Here is a 12798-nt window from a genome sequence, read left to right on the forward strand (position 1 = left end):
TTTCAACGTAAGAATGGTGAAGGAAAGCAAGCAGTGTGTATAAAGCACTGCTGGCTCTGCACTGTGACGGAAGGGAGGCTGGCAATCTCTTCTCAGCCTCGCTTTTGTAGTCACTCAGCAAGCAATGATGTCGTGCATTGCTAGCAGCAGAGGTGATGGCTTACCCTCAATCCCAGAGCACGACTCTCCTCTCGCCTATACAGCCACTTTGCCAGCATGCCCCAAATGCGTTCTGGTGTTTTGTGTCATAGTTGGAAGGCACAAACTACGTTATGGAAAAGAGTCCTATGTGTGCACGATCCAGAAGCGCTTACCTGCCATCCATGCACTGCTGCATAAGCCTACAACTGCACTCCAGATGCTTATGCCACTGTTGTCTTTCCATTCTCTGCGAGTGTGAATCCCCATGGTTAACATCTGTGTGCTTCTTCCTCTGTTACTGATATCTGTATCTTAGTTTTCCTACACATGCTATTATCCTATAACTGTCTTACAGCTCACATGCATACAGATCAAAGTGGAAACCCATAATACGGTTGAAGCTTGTGACTGAATATTTCAAAACAGTGTTTTCACGCTTCCCTTTTCCCAGGTTACCTTTGGCAGACTCCAGCCATCTGTTGTCTGCTTCTGAGCAAGGACTACGCTCCAAAATCCAATGGTCTCAAAGGAGAGCATGGAGGAGGAAATTGTGGGGACCTAGTGCAGCCATAGCAGAGATGCCAGAGGAGTGCTGGTTTGGGGGCATTTTACAAAATAGTAAGTTCACAGTGGTAGAACCACAAAAGCTGAAAGGGAGAAAACAGGCGAATCTCCCTTTCCAAGTTGCCATTTCAGGCTTTCTGGAGATACATCATTATATTACCTACAGTGCACCTTGTTTCAGAGATGGTAGTGTTAGAAAAAAACAATTTTATTTAAATAAGAACTGAGATCCTAGAGCCCAACTCTGCAGCATGTTGCAAATTCCATAACTGTGATATTTTATGGTCCATGGTACACAGTCTGGGATTATGTGGACGTAGCTGACTGTGTTGTGCTTGTGGTCAATCTAACGACCCCTCCCTCAATCAGCCTGCCCTGGGAGGAACAGGCCCCCCTGCTGTTGGGTGACTTGAGCGTGATGGTAAGGTGAAAGGTGAGGAAAGGTAGGAAGGCAAGAACAGGCAGGTAGAAGGGAACTAAACAAGGTAAAATCAGTCATGGAGAAACTTGATGGGGTGAGGCAAAGGAAGAAGTATGCCTATCATGATCAGTCTAGATGTGGATGATACAATAGCCCTGTTATAACACACATGTGCACCCCAACTACAGAAAGCTCTGACTCTTCTCTCGTTATCACAGCCATCCAAGCTGCCTACAGAACAGGAGTGCTGTCTTCCAGTCCAAGGCTCTTACCACGTGCTGACAGCTGCCGCAGAAGCCCCGTGCCTGTTTCATTGTGGACTTGGACCTTCTGGGACAAAATCATTTCAAAGAGGGTGCTCATTTCTGAAAGGAAAGTGCTGGCCAGTCTTGTCCCAGCGGCATTTGAGTCAGACCCAGCACCCTTGCCAAAGGTCTCAAAGGTCCTTGGTTTCTCCTGCCTTGCAGCTTCCTCATCCTGAGGTGAATGCAGAGAGTCGGGGGAGAAGACATTGTCCTTGTAACTACTGGTGAGCGGCAAGGAGAGCCGAGCCACCCATGCTGGGTCAGCAGCCGTCAGCCTCTTGAGGGCCAGCTCTGTGGAAGGAGTGAAAATAAGAATGCTTGGTGAGAGGTGGAGTAGACAAAACCACAGGAGAAAAAGAGAAGAAAAAAAAAAAATTGAGAAATGAGGAGACATCCTGGAATCAACTGTGAGAAGACTGATTGTAAGCAGGTCTAAGGATAATGCAGCATCATTCAGACCAGCAGCTTAAAAAACCAAGCTAGACCTGGTTTAGAACTCCTGTGATTTGTGGTTTTTTTTTTTTTTCAATATAATAACCATGAGGATCGCTGTGTTCTCATTTGCTGCAGCCTTAAGTGGCACTTCACTAAATTGTTAGCAAAGCCAGAGAAGGTGAGGGTTTAGGACTGGCTAAAGGGGAGAGGACAATGGAAGGCTTTCAAGGGGGAAGTATCGGCCAGAAAAAAGGTCACTAGTGGACTTCCCTTAAGGGTCACTCTAGGGTGGGAATTTGCTGCTAAGCAGGCATATTGAGACCAAAAAGAAACAGGTTCTTGTGAAAACAGTAATAGCAAGTAGAATGAAATTCTGGATTATAAAATGCACAGCTGGATGGTTGAAGACTAGTAACAAAAAAAAAATGAGCTATAAAGTAGTTGTTCATCAATTGGTAGCAGATGAGGAGCAGTGGGCGACTGGTGCGGTGTTGGCTGCAGGCTCATTAATGTACCAGTAATGTGATTCTGCCCCAAAATGGGCAAATGAAATCATACAGTGTGTTGGTCAAGGTGTTCCCTGTTGGAATGAAAACATATCTGTGGTATTGTTACTAGGTCTGGCAAGACCTGATTAGGAATATTACATACAAATCTGATTGTCCATCTGTAGGAAAGAGGATCTGAAATTACAGAAGTGCCAAGAAAACTGTTGAGATGTAAACAAGAGCAAGTCCAGGCTTACATGATGGAGACCCCAAGAGGTAGGGGTTGCTTCGCCTAAGGAAGCAAATGCTCACTGGGGATCTGACTGCAAACTGTCATTATTTTGATGAGATAAACAGCGACAAAGGAAATCTTTATGCTTAAAATAGTGCTGGCAAAAGAAGAAGTGATTATAACTGTCCACGAATAAACATATACTGGAAATTAAAGGAAGGACCCCACAGCAGGGTGGACCTGGAATAGCTTCCTCATGGACGGCAGGAAAGGAAACGGGGGTTCTTGTTTTTAAGGTAGAGCTTTGCAGTTGGTAAACAGGACTCTGTGATGTGGTGCACAGACGCTGCCTTCCTGCCCCGCATTGCTTCGCTTCCAACCTAGAACCACTGGGAGGTTCGAAGTAACCACTAGGTTTGTGAAACACTTTGAGTCAGAGAGCAGCAAAAGAAATAACTGGTGTCTGGTAACAAAACACCGAATACCACGACAGTCCCCATCAGTTGGCAAGAGCTGGTGTCATTATAATAATTACGCAGCTCTGACTTAGAAAGTGACCTCTGAAAGAAGGATGCCCGTACTCGTGCACTTATGCTGCTTCCAGAATCGAATCAATACCCTGCCACAGCCTGGGACATGTGGTCCTCAGTCAGTGGCTGGTCAACCACTGAGTCTCCTTCCTCAGCCAGTTAAGTAATTAGTCCTGTTTCTCTGGAAAACAACTGTGCCCTGGGGTGAGTGGGATTCAAACCTGGTAAGGAGAAAAGGAGCAGATACATCACTTAGCTTTTGTTTCAGCTGAATTCTTTTTCAGCTGAAGCCCCCAAATTCTTTTGTGTTGCTTAATTTCCAGGATTTCTTTCTGCAATCTCAGTACTTTCTTTCAGTCACAGTGACTGTTCCTTAAGAGATCTCCCAAGCATGCTGAAGTCCTATGTTTTTGCTCTAAAACGTCCACTGTTCTCTCCTCCTCAGTCTGCAAGAAGCCACTCTGTTCCCTGAATATTTTGATGCTTCAGCTCTGGAGCAGAGCACAACACTAGTCCGCTCGCTGTGGAGAGAGCCGAGACTCTGTAGGCTGATGGTTCTGTGACCATGAAACCTTATAATTAGGTATGTGTAATTTGACCAATAACTCTTTTACTGCCTTATTTTAACGATGTTTTGGGGTGGGGGGGGGTTTTGTTGTTTTTATAATGAATAAAGTTGTATCTCTCCTCTGCTGCTGTGAGCACTCTTGTTTTGCTACTGGGGGATAGGTGTTAATAGACGGTGCTGAGAGCTCAGCGCAGCTCAATGCTTACAGCATATAAACCACCAGATAGCTGGCTGGGACAGATCGCTCGCGCGGTTTCCCCCCTGCTGCGAATAGCACAAAGACCCAGACAGCCTCAGCTGGCTGTTACAGTACTCCTGAGCCCAAGCAATGCTTCCTTCCTCCCTCTCTCAGGATGCAAGTCCACTTCTCTGTTTGTGTTTGAGAGAGGAGGAAGGAGGCCGGCAGCTCCATCGTCTGCGCTCTGTTGCCTTTTTGGGAAGGTCCGGGCTCATGGTTAAGGTTGTTTTTCACTATTGAAACGGGACAGCTGCTTTTGTCACGTCCAGCACTACTGCATGGGCAGGAAGCCACACTGGTATAGCCTCAGCATGCACCACTGGTGGTCACTCTGAAATTACAGTAATGTGGCAAAAAGTTTTGTTTTTTTTTTCTATCAAATCCAAGAAGCATGGGAGATGGCACTTCATGGATATGCCTCGCCATAGCACAGATTTTCTAGGACCTGTGTGGGCAGGACTGGATCTGCTGAGCAGGTCCACCAGTCCCTTTACCAGCATCGGTGCATTGTCAGTACACCCATGGGATGGAGCTGGGCAGCCTGTTTGCTCCCTGCTCTTGGCTGCAGGACCTTTAAATCTGAGGAAGCTTGCAGCTCTCTTTTCACTCAGCCTTTCCTTCATTTGCTCCTTAACTAGAAAAAAAGGGCAGGAAGGCAAACAGACAAAAGCAGCATGGTTCTCCCTCTAAGCAAGAGCACAGAAAATGCCCAACTCCAGGATTAAAAATGACCACAGCCGCAAACCTCAGTGAGTTCCTTTTGCTGTGGAAGAACACAGAAACCCCACAATGAAATTTCTGCTACAGGACGTGAGTCAGCCCAACTCTTTCAAATTGAAATGCCAGTAGAAGAGAATTTTAGAACAAATCAATAAAAGGAACATGTAGAAAATGTCAGGCCCAGATGGTATTCACCCTGGAGTGCTAGAGGAACTCAGATATGAAATTGCTTGGTTTATTAACTGCTGTTCGTTAACTACTGCTTGAAATGAATACAGTATCAGAGGAAGGGAAGGTAGAAATTGTGACATGAGTTTTTAAGTGCGTGGAGGTGAATCTAGTGTGGGCAGATTCACAGAAATCATTATATGCGAAACTCAACAGATAGCCGAGTACCTGCTATTCGGACTAGAACTGATGTGATATTTGCAAGGCAGGGAATTGCACTTTGGAAATTTGTTGGTGTCTCTGGAAGAGGTGCATGGAAAGTCCTGGTTGACAAGAGGGCACCTGAGCTTGCAGAAGAGCACCAGCCAGGCTCTCAGAGGACCTGAGCTGTCCCTGAATTAACAGCCAGGTTCTGACAGGGACTAACGTGTGTTAAAAGCTGGGAAGCAAGGGTAGGAATAAATAATCTTCCCCATAGAGGGAGGTCATTAGTGGAGTCCCAGAGTACGCATTCAACATAGTGAGAAGTGACATGAAGAAGCAGATGGCGTTGGTGTTGACTCCACTAAAATACCCAACGACATAAAAGCAGGGGGTTGCTGAAGGACTTTATAGCAGGGCCTGTAGCGATATGACAAGGGGTAATGGTTTTAAACTAAAAGAGGGCAGATTTAGGCTAGATCTAAGGAAGAAATTTTTCACAATGAGGATGGTGAGACACAGGCCCAGGTTGCCTGGAGAGGTGGTAGATGCCCCATCCCTGGAAACATCCCAGGTCAGGCTGGACGGGGCTCTGAGCAACCTGATCTAGCTGAAGATGTCCCTGCTCACTGCAGGGGGGTTGGACTAGATGGCCTTGAAAGGTCCCTTCCAACCCAAACCATTCTGTGATTCTAATACTGAGCGCCATGAGCAAAAAGGTGGCTGGTGGATTTTTGTGTCACCAACTGTTAGATAATTGTCATGGGGAACGACATGTCACGTATCGATGACTCTTGCACCACGCAGAGGAGGGATTTGGAAGTCACCATGAACAGTTTGGTAACAGAGCTCAGCACGCAGCTTGGGCAGGGGAGGAATGCGGAACAAACCAGAAGACCTCCTTATACCACTGGCACAGGTGTATCCTAAACACTGCACACAATTCTGGTCACCGCTTCTCAATAAAGATACGCTAAAATTAATAACAGGTTGGTCACAGGAGACAAGACTGCATGAATTCAGCCTGGTAGGAAATAGGTACCTGATGGGGCTCAGAGGGTCTGTAACACCATGAAGGGCTCGACAAGGCCAACACTTCACCTTTCTCACCCTGCATGGACTAGGAGACCGTGAAACAGAGGGGCTCGGGGCAGCACGGAAAGCAGAGTGCTCACAGCTGCATAGTTAAACTGGACCTCACCCCTACAGAGGTCAGCCTCACAAATCAGTTCAAAAACAGCAGACACATCTATGGGCGGAAAGATCTACCAAGAGTTGTTAAACGTGAAAAAAATCCAATGTGAAGCTCAGCAAGTCCCTTTGCTGTAAACTGCCTGGTACCAACACCATAGGATGGCCCATACATGCTGTCCCAAGCACCCGCCGCTGTCAGAGCCACCCTAGGAGATGAGATGTCCCCTGGCTTCCCACAGGCCAGCCAGTTTTATCTTCTGGATGGGGTTAGTGTGTTACTTGAGGAGATCCTGCTGCTGGAGCCCCCCGCTAGCCCCAGCACTGTCCCAGTAGTGAGGCCACCTCACCTGCCTGCGGCTCCAGGAGGGTCTCCAGCTCCTCTCCCACCAGCTGCTGCACCGAGAGCTCAAACCCGCTCTCTGAATCGCGGTCCTCCGCCTCGCTCTCGCCGTGCCCGCTGTCCTTCGTGCTCAGGCAGTCAGCATCCAGCCCCCCAGCCCTGTGAGGGGGCCAAAACACTCAAATCGCACTTCAGCTCTCAGCGCGACCCTGCCCCACCGGTTCCTTTAAAGGTGGTTGTCCTTATCCCCCATCAAATGACCCAGAGGTGGGGTGTGGGCGTCCTCTCAGTGCATCGTTCACAGTACCGAAGGCATAATCTTTATAGTCCCCACCAACTAATGAGTTTTGGGTTTGGTTTTTGTTTTGTTTTGTTTTTAAAAACACACAAATCAACAAACGAACAAACAAAACCCCCAAAGAAAATACATGAACAAAAGCACTGGGATCAGGAACGCCAGGAACCCTCTGAAAACTGGGCCCCAGCTGGGTGCTGGGCTACTGTCATGCTTAGACTAAGTCAAGGACTCTTCAGATTCCCAGTCTGGGCCAGCTCCCAGCTCCTTGTGCACCTCGTCACTGGCAGCGCATGGGGAGCTGAAAAGCCCTTGACTTAGTATAAGGACTACAACTACTTAGCCACAACTAAAACTTCAGCGTGTTATCAACATCATTCTCACACCAACTCCAAAGCACAGCACTATACCGGCTATGGAGAAGAAAAAACAACTCCATCCCAGCCGAAACCAGGACAGTGACACGTGGGGCTGCTCCATCTTCCTTGCCCGAGAGGGTTTTGAACCTTCTGCAGGGAGATCCTGAGCAAACAGGGAGCTGCTGGCTCTTCCCCGTGTATCTGGAGGAGCTGCCCGTGGGCGAGGAGCAGCGCAGCCCAGCTCTGCCCCGCGGCGGCTCTCCTGCTCTCTCCATCCTCAGCAGAGGGAGATGATGAGAAAGGTGGAGAAGGCTGTGTCTGCCCCCGGCCTGGATGCGGCGAGGCAGCGATGGAGCCCTGGCACCCTTGGGAGCATTCACCCAGAGATGTCAACACCGTAATTTAACGGGCATGCCGTAAAGTTTGTCTCTGGGAACGTCTTCAGCACACAGCCAGGATATCTCAGTCCTTCCCCTCCCTCACTAGCCTCCTGGCCCAGGCACAGCTGCCCCGAAGTCAGGTCAACGGGCAACTGCATCTCTAAGAAAGTACCCAGAGCCACGAGAGCTCGTCCTTGTGCTGCTGCCTACGAAGCTGCGACCCTCGGTGCCCATCACGGCACCCTCCCGGCGCGCTGGAACACTGCGGTGTTCCCCCAGCAAGGACGGGGGACGGCAAGGGTGGTTCATGGCTGCGGGGGAGCTCGGGCGGGTATGGAAGGAGCTGCCAAAGGTGCCCCAGGAAGGAGGCGAAGAGCAGCCCTAGGAGGGTGCTGGATACCAACGGGGAGCCAGGACCAGAGGAACACAGCCATCCCCTGAAGGGAGGACCCACCTCCCCACTCTGAGGCCGGCAAAACCGGGGATGAGGTTTTGCCTTGTGCGCCTGCTGCCCTTGGAGGCTCTTGGGGCCGGGGCGGCCGAAGCAGAGGCAGCAGAAACACGGGAACAGGGTGTGGGGAGGGGAAGGGCTGAGGGCCAGCCTTACCTGCTGCCGTTCTTGGCCGTGTACTTGTTTCCCCTGTGGTTTGTTTTGGGCTGGAACTGGCCCTGGTGCAGCAGGGAGAGCAGCTGGGAGATTTGCTGTGAGGCAGGAAAAGCCTGTTGAGCGCCGGCGATCGCCACTCAAGCTGCTTCCTGCCAGGACGTCCCCTCCAAACCCCCCCAGCCCTTTTTATAGCGTTTCCTCCTCCTGCAGATGGTTCAGCATCCCCGCGCGGGGGGAGCGACAAGCGGCCGGGCAGCCCACCTGGCCCCAGCGCTTCCCCTGCGCCGTCCCTGCCCGCATGGTCCCCTGGGGAAGGGAGCAGCGGGTTGTCCCCTTCCCCGTGCGACAGCCATCCTCCAGCCCAGCTCCCACCCTGCCCGCGGTGGGGTGGCCATTCCTCCTGCCCAGCCCCTCCTGCTGGGACACCTCTGCCCAGGGATGGGAGAAAGGACCCGCCAAAGACCATCACTTGCACATTCCCACCACCCCAGGGCATGCAAGACCTGGGCGAGGAAGGATTTGGGGGAGGGGGGCCAACCCTCCTGCTCCTACCTGCACCGGGGGCGACTCCATCGCGAACTCCCCGGTGGGGCTCTGCTCCGCCAGTGCCACCAGTGACAGCCGGACCAGGCTCCTGAGGATGTGTTGGTGGGGCTGGGGCTGCCCAGGTCCCCCAGCACCCACAGGCTGGTTGGGCGGCAGCAGGGACCCCCCCACGGGCCCCTGCGGTGGCTTCACCAAGCTCTTGCGGTGCGGGGGTGCATCCGGGGGGCTTGCAGCTTCTTTTGCTGAATTTTTCGGTCTGTGGGGCTGGCAGGGCCGGCGCTGCAGAACGGGCAGGTTGAAGGTCTCCTGCTGCTCATCTGAGTCCTTTTGGGTCCTCTGATTTCTCAGGGTCCTGTAGAGAGTGGGGGTGAGGTGGAGGGGAGCCTGCGGGGAGCCCCCCGGCGCAGGGGCGGCTGTGCCGGGCAGATCCTCCTGGCAGGGACGGGGGGACTCAGCCTCCGGCGGCCGGCCCCGGAGCAGCGGGACGAGGTGGATATCCGTCTTCTGGATCTGCCTGTGGGGCTTCTTGAGCTGCTGCTGCCTGCGGGCATCCTCTGCCTCCCTGCAGTTGTAGGCCATGCCGTCCTTCTTCTCCTTCTTACGCAAAGACAGGGTTAAAGCCAAAAGGAGAAGGCACCCACCCAGGAGAGCGGCCAGGCAAATAACGGCCACCACGGACGGGCTCAGCCACCCAGGATCCTGAGCCGATATTTTGGAGAATGCCCCATGACGCCGGAAAACTAAGCGGACCCGGGCCAGGGTGTGCAGAGGGATGTCACCCCCATCGCTCACCCGGACCACCAGCTCCAGCTCTCTGCCGGCAAGGCTGCTGGTGTTGCTGGCATTGAGGAATACCTGCCCCAAGAGAGGGTCCAGGATGAAGAGCCCGGCGTCATCCCCACCCACCAGGTCATACCGGAGAGCTCCGTTGATGCCAGAGTCCACATCCCTGGCCACAACGGTGAAGAGGAAGGGAGTGCCGGCACAGGACACGAGTGTTGCATTGGTCTCCGCTGCAGTCCCTTGGGAGCTCCCGTTCCCGGGGACCACCCAGAAGCACCCCGTCTCTGTATTAAGCAGGACGGAAAGCATGGCCATACCTCCCACCAGCGCCGGCATGGTGATGACAGGTGCGTTGTCATTCCGGTCGAGCACAACCAGCCTGATGGAGACGTTGGATGCCAACTTGGGGTGACCACCATCCTCTGCGATCACCAGGAACTCCAGACTCCTCACCTGCTCGTAATCAAAAGATTGGAGGGCAAAAACATCCCCAGTGGTGGGGTCAATTGTGACCAGACCCGAAGCAGAGGAGTCCGGGATGCTGTAGGTGATTTTCCCGTTGAAACCCAGGTCGGGGTCGGTGGCACGGACAGTGAGCAAGAAGGCAGGTGCTTCACTGTTCTCAGCAACAGCAACCTCATAGGTGACCTTCTCAAAGGAGGGGGCATTGTCGTTGATGTCACTGATGCAGATAGTGAGATGCTTCAACACAGCCAAGGACAGGTCACCCTGGTCCCGCACCACCAACGTCAGGTTATACTCGGCACGCAGCTCCCTGTCCAGCGTGGCGTTGGTCATCAGCACATAGCTGTGGCTGTTGGTCCTCTTCAGCCTGAAGTGCTCGTACCCTTGACTGAGGGAGCAGTGCACTTGCCCGTTGCTTCCCGAATCGGGGTCACTGGCCGTCACCAGAGCCACGAAGCTGTCTTTGGGGAGGGCTTCGGAGAGCACGGGCACCCGCGCAGCCCAGGTGACATGGACATCGGGAGCGTTGTCGTTGACATCCAGGACTTTGACCAGGATCTTGCAGTGCGCTGGGATGGGGTTGGCGCCCAGGTCCCGGGCTTGCACGTCCAGCTCATAGGCATGGGTTTCCTCGTAGTCCAGTGGGTGCTTCAGGAAGACGCTGCCTGTGCGGGCATCGATGCCAAAAGCGCTCAGCACCTCCGGGGGCGCGTGCTTGCTCAGGCTGTACTCGATCTCCCCATTGGGGCCCTGGTCGGGGTCAGTGGCCGTGACCGTCACAAGGAGGGTCCCAGGCAGAGCATCCTCCCGAACCTCTACCGACAAAGAGCTCTCTGCAAAGATGGGGCTGTTGTCATTGGAGTCAAGAACGATGACTTTAATTAACGCAGTACCTGATTTCGGCGGCTCCCCGTGATCAGTGGCCGTCAGCACGAGGTCGAAGGAGGAATGCAGCTCCCGGTCCACTTCTTTAACCACAACAAGCTCTGCATGCCTTGTCCCATCGGAGCCAGAGACGACCTCCAGAGCAAAGTGCTCGCTGGGGGAGAGGGCATAGGAGCAGCGGGCGTTGGGGCCGGCGTCAGCATCCAGGGCTCGGTCCAGCGGGATCCGTGTCTGCAGGGATGCGCTCTCCGACATCTCCAGCTCCAGCTCGGGCGTGGGGAACCGCGGCACATTGTCATTGATGTCCAGCACTTGAACCTCCACGTGAATCAGAGCCAGGTTTCGGACAGCCAGCACATCGAACGAGACCCAGCAGGGATCGCTGTGCCGGCACAGCTGCTCCCTGTCCACCCGCCCGGCCGTGCTGAGCGCCCCGTCGCCGCTCCCCACATGCAGCGGGAACCTCCTGGGGGTCTCCATCAGCTGGAAGGTATCCGCTGTTTCGCCGCTCTCACCCCCCTCGAAGTGCTCAGCCAGCGTCCCTATCACCGTTCCCAGCGGCACTTCTTCAAACACCCGGTACTGCACCGTGAATGTGGCCACCTCCTGGGCATCGGTGGAGAGGAAGAGGTACCACCACAAGGCTGGGAGATGAAGAGCGGAGCGGCTCAGCAGCAGCATGCTGCTGGCGAAGCCCACCACCCTGCTGCCCCAGCAGGCTGCCGCGGGCTTGCCCGCCTGCCGCCGCATACCCAAACGGTCCTCACGGCGATCGCGAGTCCTCGGCACCCTCTCCCATCTCCAAGTCCCATAGGCGCCAGCCACCAGTTGGAAAGGAGGAGAAACGGTGAGCAAGTCCGGCGGTCGCCCCCCGCCCCGCCATCGCCAGGGGACAGCCCAGAGAGCCGGCCGCCCCCCGGGCTGCGACGCTCAGCCCGGAGCAGAGGGGACCGGCACAGCCGCAGCTCCGGCCGAGGAGCGGCGTCCGGCCGGCCGGGCCAGGGCCAGGAGGTGGACCAGCCGTGTTTCCGATGGAAACCCCACCTACAGGAAAAGGGAGGACCGGGCTGGTACAATGCCTCGGTGGGGTGGGGGCTCGTGGGGCAGCACGCTTCCCAGCTGGGAGAGGGGTGCGGAAGGGCCCCGGGTTTCCAACCTGCGGGGACCACCGCGGCCGCCTGCCGTCACCTGCAAAGCGCGTTTCACAGAAGGTGCGATTCCTGCCGGCGGCACCTACGCCACCCGCAAAGCCCCGCGCGCGCTTGGGAAGACGTCCGCGAGGGCCAGCGGTGACGGCGGGCTCCTGGTCTTGCATTAACCCAAAGGCTTGTTCCCCAATGCTGTTAGAGTTCTGACTTACTCCGATTTATTTTCATTTTGGCTAAAAGCCCGGCGCGTAATCCCTGCTCCTCGCTCTGCTGTCGGCAGATGCCCCATCCCCGACTCCGCTCTGCTTTGGTTTCCCCAGCCTCGCTCCTCAGCCGGCGCCCATTTTGCACCACCAAATCCCTTCCTTGCCTTGTCTCGGCATCTTCCCCCGAGCCCCTGCCCTCGAGCAGCCCGCGTGAGGCTGCGCAGCCGTGCCACCCGCTCGCTGGCCGGCTCCGCGCGAGCGTCCATGCACCCGCAGCGCAGCCCAAAGCGGTTTCACGTAACCCGAAGCAGGCAGGGAGCAGGCAGCGGCTGCCTGCAGAGCCCAGTTACCCCAAACCGGGCTGTACTTCAGGTCCTGAGGTGACTGAAGGCTTCCAGCACGGGGGAGGCCGCTGCAGAAGTTTCCTCGGCCGTTATGAAGAGCAGAGCGTCCTCACAGTGTGGTTTGAGTCCCACCAGCCACATCATCTTCATCTTGTCCCCCCCCAGGTCCAGCAGGCAGCCTCCAGCCGCCGTTGCTGTCCTGCGCTCCCCTTGCCCCTCTCTTGCACCCCCGTCC

At 54.5% G+C, this 12798-nt stretch overlaps 1 protein-coding gene across 1 annotated transcript; it reads right to left on the reverse strand.

The window, feature by feature from the left end:
* Window positions 1-1357: 1357 nt before the first annotated feature.
* PCDH12 (protocadherin 12) lies at window positions 1358-11633 on the reverse strand (the record flags this gene model as incomplete). The annotated part of the gene is made up of 4 exons (XM_082006173.1): window positions 8739-11633; window positions 8187-8281; window positions 6553-6704; window positions 1358-1722 (listed from the first exon to the last, which is right to left on the reverse strand). Exons 1-4 carry the CDS (start codon window positions 11613-11615, stop codon window positions 1358-1360), a joined length of 3489 nt encoding a protein of 1162 aa, XP_081862299.1. The 5' UTR covers window positions 11616-11633.
* Window positions 11634-12798: the final 1165 nt, after the last annotated feature.

The sequence above is a fragment of the Phaethon aethereus genome, assembly GCF_964289735.1.
Source record: "Phaethon aethereus genome assembly, chromosome: 14".
Lineage (NCBI taxonomy): Eukaryota > Metazoa > Chordata > Aves > Phaethontiformes > Phaethontidae > Phaethon > Phaethon aethereus.